Source organism: Trichomonas vaginalis, chromosome I (assembly GCF_026262505.1).
Source record: "Trichomonas vaginalis G3 chromosome I, whole genome shotgun sequence".
Taxonomy (NCBI): domain Eukaryota; phylum Parabasalia; order Trichomonadida; family Trichomonadidae; genus Trichomonas; species Trichomonas vaginalis.
In genome coordinates this window covers 21,470,240-21,487,922 of record NC_067203.1, presented here as the reverse complement: position 1 = coordinate 21,487,922, position 17,683 = coordinate 21,470,240, and the positions used below count along the sequence as shown (strand labels likewise).

The window sequence follows — 17,683 nt, the reverse complement described above, 5'->3', positions numbered from 1 at the left end:
AGACATCCAATTGACGTCAAATTGTATTGGAGAGCATCAGAGTTAGGTCAGAAGGTTTTATATGAAACAGGTTGCTTTGACGATGTTTATGAGATAACAGGAGAAGTTTCTCAAAAGATAAGAGACTCACTTGAATTTCCACGAACTGGACCAATCGGATGCGACAAGTTCGACTCAGATGAAAAAATATACTATGTCGACCTTAACGCTGCGTACATGAGGTTTGTCCAATATATCCCGACTGGAATTCCAAACGAAAATGGTGAGTTCCCGGGAAGGAACTATACAGTTGGAAAAGTCATACAACAAATGTATGATATTAGGAAAGCTTCAAACCCCAAACTTGCAATGACACTCAAATTGCTTATGAATTCGACATGGGGATATTCCATTAAAAAACCTCAAAAGATGAAGAGTAAACACTATGAGAAGGTCGACAACTTTGTTGAAAGGTTTTCTCCTTTTGTTTTGAAATACGAATTTACTCAAGGTCAAAATGGCTTAGTAACCACAGTAAAACCTATTGTCGAACATTGGTCTTATCCTCAGTTCGCAAAGGCAGTCCTTGACAACTACAACAAATTCTTCTCCGAGGTTAAATCCAAAGTGAAGGTATACTACGAGAACATCGATGCGCTCATGACGAACGAGGAAGGCTATAACAAACTCATTGAAATGGGAATGGTCGGTGAAAAGATGGGCTGTTTTAAGCTAGACAAGGTATTTTCCGAAGTTCATGTCCTCTCCAAGCGTAAGTACTGGGGAATACTTGAAGACGGCACAGAAATAAAACATTGCATGAAATAAAAAATTGCATACCATTTTAAAACGTTTTTAAAACAGTATATTTTTACATATATTAAATGCTTCAGGTTGAAAAACAAAGAACAAAAGTAGCAGATACAAAACCGTTAGACTATATCTTTACAAACGCTGGTAGAAATATTTCAGATGAAGAAATTTCATCCCGATCTTACAGGTTTGACTATCCAATTCGTTGGCTTCAAAGTCCTTCAGATGCAAAGGCAATAGGATTTAGAAGAGTTTTGTTTTCAAATAGAACTAATGCATTCATGTTCGCAGTATATTTTCACGGTCAGTATAAAGGTTCTGATGGTCTAATAGAAAAATTTGACGAAATGAAAATCTTTACAATTCGTTCAGACGAAAGTCTTGAAAAAACTCTAAATGACTTTCAAACTCAAATAAACAAATACTACTGGGAATTTCAAGAAAAATACCACTCTTTACTAAATGGAACATACTATCTGAAACTAGAATACGACAAGATGAACTCCACAGTTTCATTTCAAAAGATTGAAATTAACCCTCCAAGAGATACAGAGTTTTTATATTGGGGAGTAGACAAACGTTCTTGGGCGCAATTTCTTCGGTTACTAAACCAGAACGAACCATTGCCACCAGATGGTCCATTTAAATTTATACTCCCACCAGCAGATTTGACAGTTTATAGAAACGTGTTTGACCCTCAAAATGTCATGTGTCATGCAAGTTTCAGTTCAAGCAACAACAGTTTTCTTTGTATCGGTAAGGACTTTTATGACTTTGCTTCTAAATTCTACGAACCACCTAGTAACAGTTTCTCTGACTTTCAATTTTGGTTCACAACAAACGGTGTGCAGCATATAATTCCATTGTACTATGACTTTTATCTCGAATTGTCTTTCATATACAACTACGGAAAAGTGCTGAAAAAGTATTGAAAAATATATTTTAGGTGAAGAGGTCACTCGGTCACTCGGTCACTCGGTTAAACGAACTTCTCTGAAAAAGTGTGACAACATGACATTTTGACAACAACACAGGAAATAAACTTCATCGTCAATGTTTTGTCAAACATGAACGTACATGTTTTGTCATGATTTCTTCATCGTATTCTTTCACCCGTTGAATTTTGTATAAAAAAGCAACCGCCGGAATTCCGGCGGTTGGTATATTCTTCACAAAATGCTTGTTTTGAGGTCGAGCCACAAACGAATGTCCGACGGTTAAGCCACAAACGAATGTCCGACGGTTAAGCCACAAACGAATGTCCGACGGTTAAGCCACAAACGAATGTCCGACGTCCCACCAAAAAATATTTTTTATTTTTATTGTAAGAACAGTATGACAGTCGAAGCAAAAACGTTCACGAACAAATCTAATGGCGAAACATTCACAAAAGGCACTTACAACGGTATTGAAGTCTTACGTAGAGACAAGGATGGTTATATAAATGCAACAAATATGTGTCAGCAGTTTAGGAAAGACTTTAGAAAGTTGTTGGAAAATAAGTCCTGGAAGAGTATTTTAAGGCATTTTGTGAAGAATATACCAACCGCCGGAATTCCGGCGGTTGCTTTTTATACACAGTTCATGCAGGAATTCCGGATGAAATCAAACAGGTTAGAGGAACGTATGTAGACCCAAGACTCGTAAACTATATAGCAATGTGGGCTTCTCCAAAATATTGTATAGCAGTTGGAAAAATTCTGGACTCCATAGACAAGAAAGTTCATGAGAAATTAGATGAAGAAGAACTTGAAGATACAGCAGAGAATGCTAAACCTTTGTTCGAACAAGAAGTTAGAAAAATGCGCGAAAAACAAATAGAACATGAACATGAGATATGTTCTGGTTATAGAGATTCTCCATACGAACTAGACCAATGGGAACAAGAAGATTTAAAGAGAGAATTTAGAGAAATGAACTCGCTAAAGTTTCATTAGAAGCTGCAGAAGAGAGGTTAAAAGTTTGGGGTCGTTTTGTACAAAAATATTGTGAGTAAATGAACCATTTTATTTTTATTGAATTCGGCAAAAATATATTTTAGGTGTCACTACGTCACCAGGTCACTCGGTCACCAGGTCATTTTAACTTCTCTGAAAAGTTGACAACATGACATTTTGACAAACAACACAGGAGATAGACTTCATCGTCAATGTTTTGTATAAAAAGCACCCGCCGGAATTCCGGCAGGTGGTATATTCTTCACGAAATGCTTGTTTTGTTGAGACTTCATCGTCAATGTTTTGTATAAAAAGCAACCGCCGGAATTCCGGCGGTTGGTATATTCTTCACAAAAATGCTTGTTTTGTTGAGACTTCTTCATCTAATTTCTCATGAACTTTCTTGTCTATGTTTTGTCATGACTTCTTCATCGTATTCTTTCACCCGTTGAATTTTGTATAAAAAAGCAACCGCCGGAATTCCGGCGGTTGGTATATTCTTCACAAAATGCTTGTTTTGTTGAGACTTCTTCATCTAATTTCTCATGAACTTTCTTGTCTATGTTTTGTCATGACTTCTTCATCGTATTCTTTCACCCGTTGAATTTTGTATAAAAAAGCAACCGCCGGAATCCCGCGGGTTGGTATATTCTTCACAAAATGCTTGTTTTTGAGGTCGAGCCAAAAGTGGCTCCACCGTAGAAAACACACAAAACTCATTTTACTCAGCAAAAATATATTTTAGGTGAAGAGGTGAGATCTCACCTCTTTTTTCACCTCTTTTCTCACCCGTTGAATTTTCATGAATTTTCCCGAAATAAAAAAAGTTAGTTTTTTTAAAAAAATATTTTTTTATTTTTATTGTAAGAACATGTTAGCAACAACAGCACCAAACTCGTTAGTCATGAACCCAACTTCAATGTTAGTAGAGATGAAAAGCTTCATTCCTTCTTCATATACTTTCGAAACAGAAATCCAGAAGATAAAGCAAGAACTTCTCCAAGGAGTTTTAGACTGTAGTGCAAAAGATGAAACAAATGAAGAATATCTTTATGAAATGCAGGATATTATTGACCATCTACCTAAACTTCCTGAAATACAACAACAAAAGCTTACTATTCCTGAATTCGATGAAATAGAAGTCAAAGCAACTGACTCAGTAGAAACCAAGAAGTTCATACGTAAGGTAAACTATGAGTTTCTTGGATTTCATTGCAACCACAAAGTCATGGACAAAGACTGCGATATGGTATATAAGAACATCTCTGACATATACAAATCTGAAGAATTTAAGACCTACGACAACTTTGTTTCGTTAGTTGCAAAATGTGTATGGCAGATAAGAGATAAAGATAGAAGAGGTAAAGTATGGAACGAACAGATAAAACCAGCAACTTTTGAGTTAAAGAAAACCATTGACGCCTTAGTCATACTTGCAGGTTTTATTTCAATGTACAATGCTAAAATGAACCCACAATGTTCAAAATGTAAAGCAGCAATGAGGAAATATAACTACTCCGTCAAAGAGATAGAAAGAATGCGAAACGACTATGCAGATTTAAAGAAAGAAGCAGAGAAACCAGCAGAAGATAAAATGGACATGTTGACATTTCTGAACAAAAACTATCCAACAGCTGACGATTTCCTTCTATCTGATGTCAAGAAGAAATATAAAGAAACATTCGGCATTGTTAAAACTTTTGACATACTGACAGAAGAAATAGAAGCTACAAAACTGTTTAGGATTTCAAATATACATCGTACAATTCATGTAAGACGCTTGTGAAAAAGAGGTGAGAAAGGAGGTGAGAAAAGAGGTGAGATCTCACCTCTTCACCTAAAATATATTTTTGCTGAGTAAAATGACCAAATTTCATGAATTTCCTCATATGTTTGCTACCCTCGAAAAACCGAGGATAGAGATTCCGTACGAAAATCGTGAAAAAATTCTATGAAAATCGTGAAAAATTGCGACCCTCGGAAAACCGAGGAACGAGATTCCATTCGAAAATCGTAAAAAAACTCTATGAAAATCGTGAAAAAATGCGACCCCTGTTTTTTTCGGGGTCGCCTAAAACTCATGAAAATCGTAAAAAAATGCGAGTACGTAAGAAACCGTAGTCGCCTAAAACTCATGAAAATCGTAAAAAAACACATGAAAATCGTGAAAAAATGCGAGCAGGGGAAAAACCCTGGTCGCCAAAACTCTATGAAAATCGTAAAAAAAATCCCTGAAATCATATCTTTTATACAAGATAGAAAAAATAAAATTAACGCTAGTTTTTTTAAAATATTTTTTTTTATTTTGTATGTAAGAACAGGAAATGACAAGCACTGAGTTTGAAACAGTTAAAAAGATAGACAATGAGACCAAGGTGGTTAGAATAGGTGATTTAAACGTAAGATACTCAAAGAAATACAAAAAATATTCTTTGTCAGACATTATATCTCCATCTGGAAAGAGAGCAAAGGACTGGGTTAGAAATGCTTCAACTCAGAAAATTTTGACAAGAAATCCTGAGCTTTTGATATCAGTAAGATTTCATGGAACTACAGCATATCTCATCGACAAAAGTCTTATACCACTAGTTTTGTTCTGGATTGACCCAGTTGTTGGATATAATTTCATAACATATGGTTCATTCGATACGGAACGTTGCAGTGAAGGCTTACTTTACATCGTTCAGAAACCGAAGGACTTCAATACAAAGAGATATAAGATAGGAAGAACATATAATATAACTAAAAGATATGACAGTATAGTCAATAGAGTCAAGGTTGTGTTTGTAAATGATATGAGAGCTGCTGAAACAGAACTACTTGAAAAGTTTGAGAAAATGTATGGTGCTCCCACGAAAGGTAAAGAAACGTTTGAAGTAGATGAGATCGACAAAGCTATAAAATTATTTGACGAAGTTGCTGAAAAATACATGTAAAGCGTTTATTTTTCAAGCTTGACACCAAAGATGGCTCAGGTAGCTCTATAAAGTAAATTGTCTTGTCCGAGTCCTTCTGGCATTCCGAGTCCTTCCTTCTGGCATTCCGAGTCCTTCCTTCTGGCATTCCGAGTCCTTCCTTCTGGCATTCCGAGTCCTTCCTTCCGACAGGAAAAGTCCTTCCTTCCGACAGGAAAAGTCCTTCCTTCCGACAGGAAAAGTCCTTCCTTCCGACAGGAAAAGTTTTTCTTTCCGACAGGAAAAGTTTTTCTTTCCGACAGGAAAAATTTTTTCTGTTGTCCGTCCGTAAACCATTCAAATTTTCGAAAATTGAGAACTTTTTGGCCGACCTTCAGAAAAAGTTTTTCCTTCCGACAGGAAAAGTTTTTCTTTCCGACAGGAAAAGTTTTTCTTTCCGACAGGAAAAGTCCTTCCTTCTGACATTCCGAGTTCTTCCTTCCGACAGGACACAAACGGACAACTGGAAGAACTCTTCCTGAATGTCTTCCAAAGCCAGAAGAACCGACAGCCCCAGCACCACAACAGACTAAGACTCAAACACTTACATTTTTACGCTTGACTTTTTACAATTTGAACTTTGTTTGCGTAGATATGAATTCTGAAAGAAGTATGAGGGTCTTGTATGACTTTGTACTTCTCCCATAGTTCATGTCTGTCAAACTTACCTGCCATGGACTCTTTCATAAGTTCCATGAAATCGTCTTCGGACAATCCGGGGAAAAGTACAATGTCAGTAAGTATTCTCTTTACATCCTTACTTAAACTCTTGGCTGTCTGTACACAAATGACAACTGAAATGTTAAAGTGTCTGAGCTTCTTAAGAATTCGACACATGTCTTGTTCTCTGTTCTTTAACAAAGGATGAGAAGCAAAGTCATCTAAGATAAGAAGACATCTGTGAGGGTAAGTCTTCCAATCGTAAGATTGCAATTTCTTCGAAATGTATTCTATCTCTTTCTGTTTGTTTCTGAAGTGTTTCTTCTCTAATATTCTCTGCATTTCCTCATTTGGGTCTTTAAACTTAGAATTGACATACTCATTTATAGCATTGTACTTCAAAACTCTTCTTTGGTACTTCTTTATCCAATCTAACAACTCAGTATCTTTTATACATACTAACTTAGACTTTTTTATAATATCTTTGAACGAATTGACGGTTTGGTCAAATTGACCAGAAGTACTACAAATGACTACTAACTCATAGAATGGGTTCTTCTCATCTAGTTCTTGTTGTTGTGCAGCCATTTTAAGATAAGTGAAAGTCTTACCAGACCCAGGCGGTGCAATTAGACCTGTTATACCATTCTGAGCAAATAAGAACTTGTCATGTATGGGTTTTATCTGAGCATTTTCTAACTTCCTCTTGTTCTTATTTAAAACATTCTCAAATTTCTTGTCAATGTCAGCAAACTTTTTTTCTAACATATTTTTAGAAAAATTAAAAATTTTATCTTTTAGGAAATGTCTAGCGATTTCGCTATCTATATTCGAGACAAGCTTTTCGACAGCAAAACATCTGTCGACCATAAAATCTTACATAGTGTAAACAAGAAAGGTGAATTTGTTCTAAAGTTCTGTTTCTGGGAATATGACAAGAACCATAAAACCTTAAGCAGAGAAGTCTTAAAATTTGTCAATGACAGACTTGTTGACAGAGATGACGCCTCTTGGAGAGATGAAGTCCAACAAAACTTCTTAGAATGCAAAGAAGACACATGCGCTGTTCTTGAAAATGAAATAGAAAACAGAATAGAAGAGCTATTAAATGACAAAGCACTTTTACAAAAATATGGTTCTGAGAAGTTTGACATAACTCCACCAGAAAAGAAGAAGAGAGAAAAGAAAGAAAAGAAAGTAGAAGAAGAGAAGAAAGAACCAGAGCCAGAGAAAAAGAAATTTGACATGTAAAAATAAAATTTTATTTTTAGAACATTTCTGAGTCAATGTCAATGTTCTCTTCCTCTTTAGGAGTAAACACCGGCTTAGACTCTAAAATCTTTTTACCCAATTTACCTTGAACTTCAACTATCTTAGACTCATAATATTCATAGTCGTCTGCTTTCTTTGGTTCATAAGGTATAACAAGTTTGTATGCTTTGCCTTCTTTAAGGTTTGAAAACCTTCTGTCAAAACTTTCTTTGACTGTTAACAAACCTTCTATGTCTAAGTCTTCAAATTTCGCACCATTTTTAGTCACAATAGCAAACTTAACTGGTTCGATGTTCCAAACTTTGTCAAATGAAGACTTTTCAAAATGGTAGAAGTAAACATTCAAATATGTGAATGGGTCTAGTTCTTCTTTAAGTCCTGACATGTACTTGTTTACTGAGATGAATTTTGTCATCTTTTCTATCGGATAAAAAAAATATTTTTTTTAAAATTTACTCAGAAAAATTTTTCTTTGTATATATACCATTCTGTATGTCTAAAAGACTTTTGACATTTGCCAAGAATGTTCGTTTAGACGCTGTCATATAACCATATTCTTGACAATACTGTTTATACGAATCGTACAATGACCTTTCATCTAAACACTCAAAGTCAGTTTCATCTATGAACAGTTCATATACACTCTTGTTTGCTTCTAACAATGTTTGTCTCTCTTCGGTATGTGGAATTTGTCTTGGATTGAACTTAGAAATATCTAATGTCATGAAATATGAGAACAAGTGGTTGTAAAAGTCAGATGTCAAAGTTTCTGACAAAGCGTCAAAATATTCTGTATCTTGCATATGAGCTTCTGACGTTCTGACAACTACATATCTTCTGTCAGAACTTTCTAACTTCATCGGAACAGCGTTGTTTGAAACCATAATGAAATTTGCAACATTTTCACAAACTCTTTGGTCTTTATATTTTCTTTCAACAACTCCAACTTTGTCTGTTATAAGACTCTTCAAAGCATCTGAGTTTAAAACCTTTGTTGTATCTATACTTTGAAGTTCGTTACATACTATAAGTTTCATATTCTCTATTGAAGAGTTAAATTTACCGCAGATGTTTTCTAAGTTTGTCATATTCGGATTCGAATAGCCCTCTAACAGTTTGCACAAAATATCTGTAAAGAAAGTGTTCTTACCTGTTCCTTGTTTTCCAATTACAATGAGAGCAGTTTCATTTTTAGCACTTGGATGTTGTAAGATGTTTGCAAACCAACATAAGATATACTCATAGACTCTTTCGTTTCCATTGCATATAATTTCTTTGACATGGTCTAACCAAGCTTCTATAACATTTTCTTTCCATTCTACTTGTTCGTATTTATATCCAGTGAAGATAGAATAGAAGTTTGGAGAAGGTGTATAAAACTTTATACCACGAACTGAAAAATCTTCTAACTTTGACAATAAGATATCCCAAGCATCTAACATCTTCATGCCAACTTGTACAACTTTTATTTTCTTAAGTTTCTGTTTACATTCTTGTTCTGAAACTATTGTCGCTTTAGGTTTGTTAAAGACTACATCCCATTCTTTCATGACATAACATTCTGGGGCAGAGTCGACATAAATGACTAAACGTTTCAAATTCTCGACTGCTTTGTTATAGTCTCTAAATGGACACATATTTCTGAACGCTTGGAAGTCATAAAAATCTGAAACGTCTATTCTGTACATTTTTATAAAAATAAAAAAAAATATTTTTTTATTCTTGACTTTGTTGTTGCATTTGTTCCATTTGTTGCATTTGTTGTTCTTGAGCTATTTGTTGTTGAAGTTGTTCTTGTAGTACAATACTTTCACCAGTTGCATCTTCCAATTCGAAACTTTCTGCCGTCATTGACAAATACATAGGACATAAAAGTTTTACAGGAACAAAGTTTGCGTCAACTAAGGTTAAGTTTATGTTTGCTAAAGTGTTTGAGTTTACTAAAGCTGAAAACTCTGCATTCGAATGAACAATAGGCAAACCAGCAGAGAAAGTGTTGTTTATACGCATGAGTATCTTTTGGTCATAGTAGTTTCTGTCGACATTCGAATAGCACTTTGAACCTAAGTTTGAAACAATATATAAAATAGGTGTACTTAAAGTCAATGGAACAGACAAACCTTGTATGACACCTTTTCCTGTTATAGGAAACTGTTGGTAGTAAAAACCAGATATAAGTTTTGTATTATAGCTCATATCGTTTATACTAAACTCAGTCGGACATCCAAACATAATGAAACCTGCTCTAGTTGCAGCACATGTTACATCCGTCCTTAAAGTATTAAATAAGTCAACAAAACCTGTTGGTGGTATATCTGAGTAAGTATCTTCAAAGGAGTATTTTTTACCATTCACAACAATAAAATCTTCTGGTGTCAAAAGAGCAAAACAGGCTTTAGTCGTCATCGTGTTTAAGGTCAGTTTACAATATCGTCCTTGAGGACTTTGTAAGTTTGTTGTTATAGAATTATATGACTCAGGGTTTTTAGTCGTAATAGTATAAACCACTATGTCTTCTGCCATTTACATATATTTAAAAGTTTTTCTGAAAGTGGAGAAGAACTTCATCTAAACTTTCACATGGCGTTTCTTGAAGTTCTCTGTCTAAGAAGTTCAAATATTTTGTAAAGACATAGAACTTTCCTTTGTCTACACGAACAAACAAAACAAGTGTGTAAAGTCCTTTACATTAAGGGTCTTTCATATCGTTCAAAAGTGTGTAAAGTCCTTTACATTAAGGGTCTCTGTCTAAGAAGTTCAAATATTTTGTAAAGACATAGAACTTTCCTTTGTCTACACGAACAAACCATTGTCTTCAGGGTCTTTCATATCGTTCAAAAGTGTGTAAAGTCCTTTACATGAAATAAAGTCTATATTGTTTTTCTTCAAACATCTTTCAAGAAGTTTTGACATTTTTACTTAGCAAGTAAATTTTAATGAAATGTTGTGGTCGTCAAATATTTTTATGACGTCTGGGAAACTATATTTTAAGTTCAACGTTTCACCTCCTTTCATAACGTATATCTTGTCAATGACATTATATGAAACACCACAGCAAGCAATGTCGGGTTCTATTTCTTTGATGTTTATATCGTCTGCCTCTGTCAAAAGTTTCAATAGTTCTTTCAAAATTTCATGAGGTGCAATGACATATGAGTTCACTTTTACAGGGTTGTGTTCGACCAAGTTTAACATTATACCTAAAGCTTGACAAATCTTCTCCTGAGTTTTAAGTTTGTCTTTAAGTTGTTGGTAGTCGTTTCGAATATCTGCAACAGAACTTAAGTCTCTGCTAACTTCAGGATATGTTGGTTGTTCTTTTACAGGAACTATTGTTATACCATTTTCGTCTTCGTATGGTTTCCCCACTTCAACATCTCTGTCTTTGACATTGACAACAACACTTTGACTGTTTGTTTGAGTTGGTGAATTTAACTTCACATCTGCCACCGCCATTAAACCTTTTGAAACACTTACGCTTCTATTTTTCGGAAATGACATTTTACTTAGAATAAAAAGATGGACGTATTTGAGTATCTCTTCGAATTGAAGCAGAACAAAGTTTACACACACAAACAATACAAGTTCATTGACAGAGTAGTTCTTTACACAAACAATGGAAAATGTTATAGAATAGCAGTCTTTGCTGAACCAAAATATTTTCATAAAGCAAAGAAAGTTGGTATAACCGAGATGGTGAAAGTTCTTGAAGCAGACAAAAATATAACAACAAAACTGACCGATATTTCTAAAGGTAAGTTTTTAATACAATACTATGTCAAAACTGGCGTACTGTCAATATTTGACGGAGAGAAGTCAGTTCAAGAACAACTTACTGACCTGCTGCCAAAATCTGCTCGATGGAAGCTGTCGTTATACCAATCTGAGGAGCCCCAGCAGGTTTCATCGAACGAATCTTCAAAAGAGCATCTTCCGTGAAAAGTGCTATTGGTTTTGTAAACTTCTTTGCTTTCAATTCATCTGGACCGTCTCTGTCACCAGTATATTGTATTTGAACTGTACCAACAGTTGAAATACCACCATAAAGTCTTCTGAGTCAGCAAATGGAATGCCAAGCCAAAAGTTTGAACGGTCTCCATTTGTATATTGAGTGTTTTGAGCTCCTGTATGAGTCCATACTTTCACATATGGCATAATAGAACTTTGCATTTCAGGGTTAATGGTTGTTGTGAAGTTGTTGTTAAAGTTCATAGCATCTAATGTCAAGTTGTATGACCTCATATCCTCAACTGTAGAATATTCTTCTCTTGGATAATATTTGCCATCTATGTTTATATGATATTTAATACCGGGGTTGTAGAAACAAGAATAGTCATTTATAGTTCGTCTGAACAGTACAAACATAGTATCTGCATGTTTCATTGCAGTTGTTAAGGCAATATCTGTTCTTGCACCTGGGTCAGCACTTTGGTTTCCAACTTCACCTGCAAAGTCTTTGACAGATATTTGGTGTATAGGGAACATAAGTGGAACTGCAATATATTTGGCAGCTAAAGCATTTGAAATATCTGGGTCCAACATATAGACTGCAAGTCTGCTTTCTATTCTCTTGCATTCAAACTTTTCGCATGTGAACTTAACTGGGTCCCAAGCAGTTCCAGCAGCATTGAAGTAGTAGTTTACTTCAGTGTTGAGGTTTGAGAAACCAAAGTCTAAGTCAACTTTGTCTTTGCAAAATTCGGCGAATGACGTTTGATTTGCTCCCTTTACGTCTGTAAGAGTGAATGGGTCTTGTGTTGGTGCAATGACTAAGTTATTTTTGCTTGGAGTAAGTTCGATAGAAATTTTTCCTGCCCAGTTTGGCAAGTATCTTAAAAACCTGAAGATGAGGAAAGATGACAAAGGAACTCTAAGTTTCAATTTTACTTTGGTTACTGCTGCTGCAGTTTGTCCAGAAAGGTTAACATAAACTCCTGGAACGTTAGGGTCAAGTCTTCTTATTTTCTCAATAGTGCATACTGGTCTGTTTGTTCTCTAGCTTGTGGTTGTACTGAGTTTCTCAAAGCGAACCATTCATAGTTTGCCCATGTTACTGTTTGAACTAAGTCAGAGTTAGAATATATCTTATATCCCATGAAAACTTCTGGAGCATATTGGTATCCGACATAGAAAATTCCATTGCAACCTTTCTTGTCAGACAACTTGGCAGATGGTTTTATTTCAATGTCTTGTTCCACGTATAAGAAAGAGTTGTCAATAGAAATTATATGAAACCTGTCGCAAGCAATATCTACTGTTGTTGAAGAACCTTCTCCAAACTCACCTACGTTTCCATAAGAAACAGCAGTTGTATATTCGTAAGTTCCAGGAACTATTTCTGACCTTCTAATGGCATTGTCGCATTCGTTATACCATTCGGAACATTTCCATTCATAGCATCCAAAACTGTTGGCGTTATATTCTGAGCGGCGTACATTTCATATGGGTAAAAATATAGAATAGTTTGGATTTATATGTCATAATAGAACCCACGTGGACCAAGCTTTACTTTCTTCCTGACTGAGTTTTTAACTCTTCTTTTTCTTCATTGCCACTACTTTCACTAGATGAAGTTACTTCTTCACTACTTTCACTTTGTTCTACTCTTCTCTTCTTCTTTTGGTGTCGCTTTTGGTAACTTGCCCTCTGCTTCAAGTTGTTGCATCTTTGCCTCATGTTCACCTAGTATGTTGTAAATTTCCCATGTCCTTTTTGCCTTTGGGCTCTGGTCGCCCATCTCAGGTAACCTATATCCTAGAAAGAGTTTGTCATAGTTTGTATTTGAGTCTTCGCGTATTGTTTGCATGACTCTTTCCTGAGTTTCCGGTTCAAGCTCTTCAAACAGTGCCTGTCCATATGGAATAAGCTCGTTTCCAAATATATGTTTTTGTAGCCATTCTGGTTTTCTTTCCATGTTACCAACTATATCTTTTGTGAATGGGAAAGCTTTTACCCAATCTTTCAGTCTTGCGTCATTTATTTCTGTAGTTGGTTTTATTTTGTCAAGGAACATGTTTTTCAATACTAACATTTCATTTGGTACTGTCCATTTGAGTTTTCTTAAATATTCATCCCTTCTCAGTTCATTGTCTGCAAAGTAAGTTTTTATGACATTTTTGTAAACTTTCGTTTGCAAGGTCATGTACAATAGGTTCTCTTCCTTCTCTGTCCCTAACTTTCTTTCTAAACTCTTCACCAAATATACCATCTCTATGGTTCTGTGTAGTTCTTGAGATAAATGTTCTAGAACGTCAGGTGTTATATTTCCATCAGCCATGTTCATTTCATACTGGTCCAAAATATCTGCATGTTTCATATCTTTCAATGGCATTAAGCCGCGCTGAAAATACCAGCTATATCTGGTTCACCATTGACTTCCATTGCGTCTACAACTTCTTGGAATTGTGGTTGTAAGTTTATGAACCACCTATCCGGATTAGCTTTATGACCCCATCTCATTGTAGTTCCATCGTCTGCAGAAACAAAAGTAGGTTTGTTTCCATCTTGGTTAGGTTCTGAATGAACTTTAAACAATGTTTCATTTCTATATGTTTTCTTGAAATTTAACCTTTTATTTTCACCGAGTTCATCAAAGATTGAACGTTAAATGCTCGTAAGTAAAAAGGGTTGTTGTATTTGTTAACATTTTCTTTCAGTACTTCCATTCTATGCTGAATATTTTCATCTGGTGTTGGAGTCTTTTGTATGTCGGCAAACATTTTTCGATATTCTTCTACTATGTCAGCCGAATTTTTTTAGACTCTTGGAAATATTCCATATTCTCCGCATACTCTGTTGAGGGTCAAGATTTTTCGGCTGTTCCAAATCTTCATCTAGTTCTGTGAAGTTAGTTTCCAAAGGAGTGACTTGTTCGTTTCTTCAGGCTCTTCTAGCTGTTGTTGCTGAACTATTTCTTCATGTCTGGTTGTATCTGAACTAGTTCTTCCTGTGAGTTTTCTTGTACCTCATCTGCTGGCATTTCATATATTCCGAGACCGTTTTCAACAAGTTCCCTTCTAAGTCATCCGGACTCATAAACCTTTCTTCTTTCGTTCCGTCTCTATTTTTTACGCGTTTCATGACGGGAGTTGAATTGTCATTTAGCTCTGACATCAAATATCTCGGAGTAAATTCAGTCATGTCATTTGGATGATATGCTATTAAATCATATCCCTTAGCGAGCTTGTATTTTCCAGGTTTGAAATTATATCCCATTTGGTGCTGAACCATAAAGCTAAATAGGTTCGGGTCAGTATTTCCTCCCTTGAACTTTCTAATAGCTTCTTTATATCTGTCACTAAAGTCAATACTATCTGGGGTAACCATAGTCTTCTTAAGCCTTTTAAGAATTCTTGGTTTCCTTGTTCTCTACTTCTTTTATGTCCTTGCTCTGTTTGTGGTTGTTGTGGAGGTGGTTGTTGTGCTGGTTGTGGAGGTGGTTGTTGTGCAGGGTTTTGAACTGTTGGTTGTTGTGCTGGTTGTGGAGGTGGTTGTTGTGCTGGTTGTTGTGTTGGTTGTTGTGTTGGTTTTGGTGCATGCCTGTGTCTATGTCCATGTGACGATGTAAATGTTTTAGGTAGTCCTGGTGCAGGTGCTTCTCTTGGAGGGTTTGGTGGTATATAAATTCCAACAGCTGGTATATAAGTTCCACCAGCTGGCACATATGTTCCATCTGCAGCGTAATGTCCTACCTGACTTTTCGTTTTTAAGAAAGCATTTACTAGGTCTGTTTTGGTCTGTTGTAACTCTTTTTCTTGACTTTTCACAACAGTTGCTCTAACGGCGTCATAGGCACTTTGAACTGCCTGTCTCGTTGCTGCATCTGTTATTTTCGTCATATTTTGTGCTACTTCTTTTAACTCTTTGTCGAAACCTTCAGACTTCAGTTTCTTTCCAGATGAGAAGTCGTTCACTAGTTTCACCTTACTATGAAGAGCTTCGAAGGCGTTCTTAAAGTCAGCATTTGTTAAAGTTCATTTGAACTGTCTTCATCCGCTTGTATTTTTGTCCTTATTGACCCTATAAGCTGGGCTGCTTTGGCGTTGGCTTGGGCATCTAACCAGTCATTGTTAGCTTTTATATATTCTGCGCTTTTCATTGCCTTTTGCATGGCTGCGTCGTTATTTTTACTTTCTTGTGCTAAGTTTTCATACTGTACGGTTTGGTTTTGCAACTGTAAAAGTTTTCTGCCTTTACAGTTGCTTCAACTTCTTTTTTATACTCATCGCTATCCATATATGTCTTCAGGGCTTTTTGTTTTATCTCTTCATCTTTCAGTACTTTATATCGAGTAGTATGGTTTTTCAAATTTACAACATCTTGTTCCATTTTTGCTACTTCTGCTGCTTTTTCTGACACTTTTTTCGCATATTCCTCTGTACTTAGTTCTTTCAGTTGTTCTTCTTTCTTCTTTTTCTCTACGTTTAACTCATTGAGTTTCTTTGTGTGTCTGTCATATTCTAGTTTCTTTTCGTTTTCACTTATTTGCTTCTGTATGTCTATGTTTGACTTTTTGACATCTGTTATTTGATTTTTGAGTGAACTCAAATTCATTTGACTTTGAGGGTTATATGCTGTTCCGTCTGCAGCTCCACCATAGCCTGCCATTTTCGCTAAAAGTGCCGCTCTTAAACCTCCACTCTGTGCACCAACAACTCGGTTTAAAAGCATAGGATTGCTTGACATTTGTTGCAACATAGTGGGGTCATTCAGCATTTGTTGTTGCAACTGTTGTTGTGGTGTTAGTTTTACTATTGGATGTTTCAATGCTCTCTTCCTCTTACGTATATTCTTACGTAGCTTACGTGGCATTTTAAGTGAAGTTAAAAAGCGGTTTTATACTAAACATCTTCGGGGCTAGAGGGCGCAACGCGCCTGGAAGCCCCAATACCTTTTTTTTTTTTTTTTTTTTTAATGCTATCATTATATTTGTTTATTAATCACATTTGTTTTAATTGCAAACAATAATTAGAGTTAAAGCTAAATTCAAATGCATATGGATAATATAGTTGGGGTAATCAGAGAAAACATTTTTAAAATGCCACAAATATTATGGATTTTTCCAAAATCAATTTGCCTTTTGGACTTTTTAAAGTTATAGTTCTATCAAATTCTATAGCTATATGGATAGTTGGCAAGATGCATTTAAAAATACAATAAATCCAACTCTTTATAAGAAATATTCCAATTGAGGAAAAATAAACAGTAATTAGTAATATATTTTAAGCATTTGACAGAACAATAGTTAAAATAATAATTAATACTATTCAAAATTGCAGAAGGAAATTATATGTATGAAAAATTATTAAAGAATAGTCTATGACAAAATTTTATTTTCATGGATTATGATTACTATTATATGAGAGATAAGGATATCAATTTAAAAGCTATTTAGTCAAAATGTTCATTAGGAAAACAGAATAAAAAATCATATGATATCTAAAAACAAGTGAGCTCATCTAAAAAAATGAATGTAATAAGTTATATGATGAAGATAATCAATAAAGTAATGTTTGATAAAATAATTAACAAGCAGTCCAGCATTTCGAAGCGATTTATGAAATTAATTCATATATTTTGAACATGATATCTCATAGGATAAAGAATAAAATTAACTGCTTAGAATCGAATTTTGAACATGATTTATTATTGAAATTATTTGATCATTGAATTTTCGGCGATTTAAATGGATCAATCCACAGTACAATATAACTAAAATTGATATATGATATTAGTTTAAAAACGATTAAAAATTGCAACCGAAAATAGTCAAAAATAAGTCACAAAAATATGAAATTTAGATAGCTAATTTGATTTAATTAAAGACGGCGAAAAAAGTGCAGCAAGTTTGTATTATATATAGCGCGTTCTATCGGCGCGCAGCTTCGCTGCGCGCCGATATAAGCTGACAATTGAATCTTTAAATAAAATTTTATAATCAGGAACTCAATAATATAGAAAATATATATATTCGATTAACGGTATAAAAAATTGAATTCAATTATTTTTAATTTTTGCAAATTACCTCAGACTTTTCAGAGGATTGAGTGGCAACTCAATCCTCTGAAA

The 17,683-nt window shown here is 35.0% G+C and overlaps 7 protein-coding genes and 4 pseudogenes across 11 annotated transcripts, besides 1 other annotated feature; 5 read left to right on the top strand and 6 right to left on the bottom strand.

Annotated features, from left to right (window-relative positions):
- Window positions 1-14,131: part of a mobile genetic element that runs on past the window's edge.
- TVAGG3_1025750 (uncharacterized protein) lies at window positions 864-1,706 on the top strand (the record flags this gene model as incomplete). Its single annotated transcript, XM_051254985.1, has 1 exon — window positions 864-1,706. A coding segment is annotated over one exon (843 nt), but the record flags the coding sequence as incomplete, so codon positions are not given.
- TVAGG3_1025740 (organellar and viral DNA polymerase type B) lies at window positions 3,601-4,466 on the top strand (the record flags this gene model as incomplete). The annotated part of the gene is made up of 1 exon (XM_051254984.1): window positions 3,601-4,466. A coding segment is annotated over one exon (866 nt), but the record flags the coding sequence as incomplete, so codon positions are not given.
- On the top strand, window positions 5,193-5,665 carry TVAGG3_1025730 (annotated as a pseudogene). Its single transcript has one exon. A coding segment is annotated over exon 1 (473 nt).
- On the top strand, window positions 6,098-6,245 carry TVAGG3_1025720 (annotated as a pseudogene). The gene has a single exon. A coding segment is annotated over exon 1 (148 nt).
- Window positions 6,314-6,931, bottom strand: TVAGG3_1025710 (protein of unknown function, DUF4106 family; the record flags this gene model as incomplete). Its single annotated transcript, XM_051254983.1, has 1 exon — window positions 6,314-6,931. A coding segment is annotated over one exon (618 nt), but the record flags the coding sequence as incomplete, so codon positions are not given.
- Window positions 7,148-7,594, top strand: TVAGG3_1025700 (uncharacterized protein; the record flags this gene model as incomplete). Its single annotated transcript, XM_051254982.1, has 1 exon — window positions 7,148-7,594. One exon carries the CDS (start codon window positions 7,148-7,150, stop codon window positions 7,592-7,594), a length of 447 nt encoding a protein of 148 aa, XP_051080556.1.
- Window positions 9,157-9,303, bottom strand: TVAGG3_1025690 (protein of unknown function, DUF4106 family; the record flags this gene model as incomplete). Its single annotated transcript, XM_051254981.1, has 1 exon — window positions 9,157-9,303. A coding segment is annotated over one exon (147 nt), but the record flags the coding sequence as incomplete, so codon positions are not given.
- TVAGG3_1025680 (uncharacterized protein) lies at window positions 9,332-10,138 on the bottom strand (the record flags this gene model as incomplete). The annotated part of the gene is made up of 1 exon (XM_051254980.1): window positions 9,332-10,138. The coding sequence occupies one exon, from the start codon at window positions 10,136-10,138 to the stop codon at window positions 9,332-9,334; it is 807 nt and encodes a 268-aa protein (XP_051080554.1).
- On the bottom strand, window positions 10,535-11,071 carry TVAGG3_1025670 (protein of unknown function, DUF4106 family; the record flags this gene model as incomplete). Its single annotated transcript, XM_051254979.1, has 1 exon — window positions 10,535-11,071. The coding sequence occupies one exon, from the start codon at window positions 11,069-11,071 to the stop codon at window positions 10,535-10,537; it is 537 nt and encodes a 178-aa protein (XP_051080553.1).
- A 351-nt stretch (window positions 14,132-14,482) lies between the features above and the next one.
- On the bottom strand, window positions 14,483-15,453 carry TVAGG3_1025650 (annotated as a pseudogene). The gene has a single exon. A coding segment is annotated over exon 1 (971 nt).
- A 117-nt stretch (window positions 15,454-15,570) lies between these two features.
- TVAGG3_1025640 lies at window positions 15,571-16,426 on the bottom strand (annotated as a pseudogene). Its single transcript has one exon. A coding segment is annotated over exon 1 (856 nt).
- Between the last annotated feature and the right edge of the window lie 1,257 nt (window positions 16,427-17,683).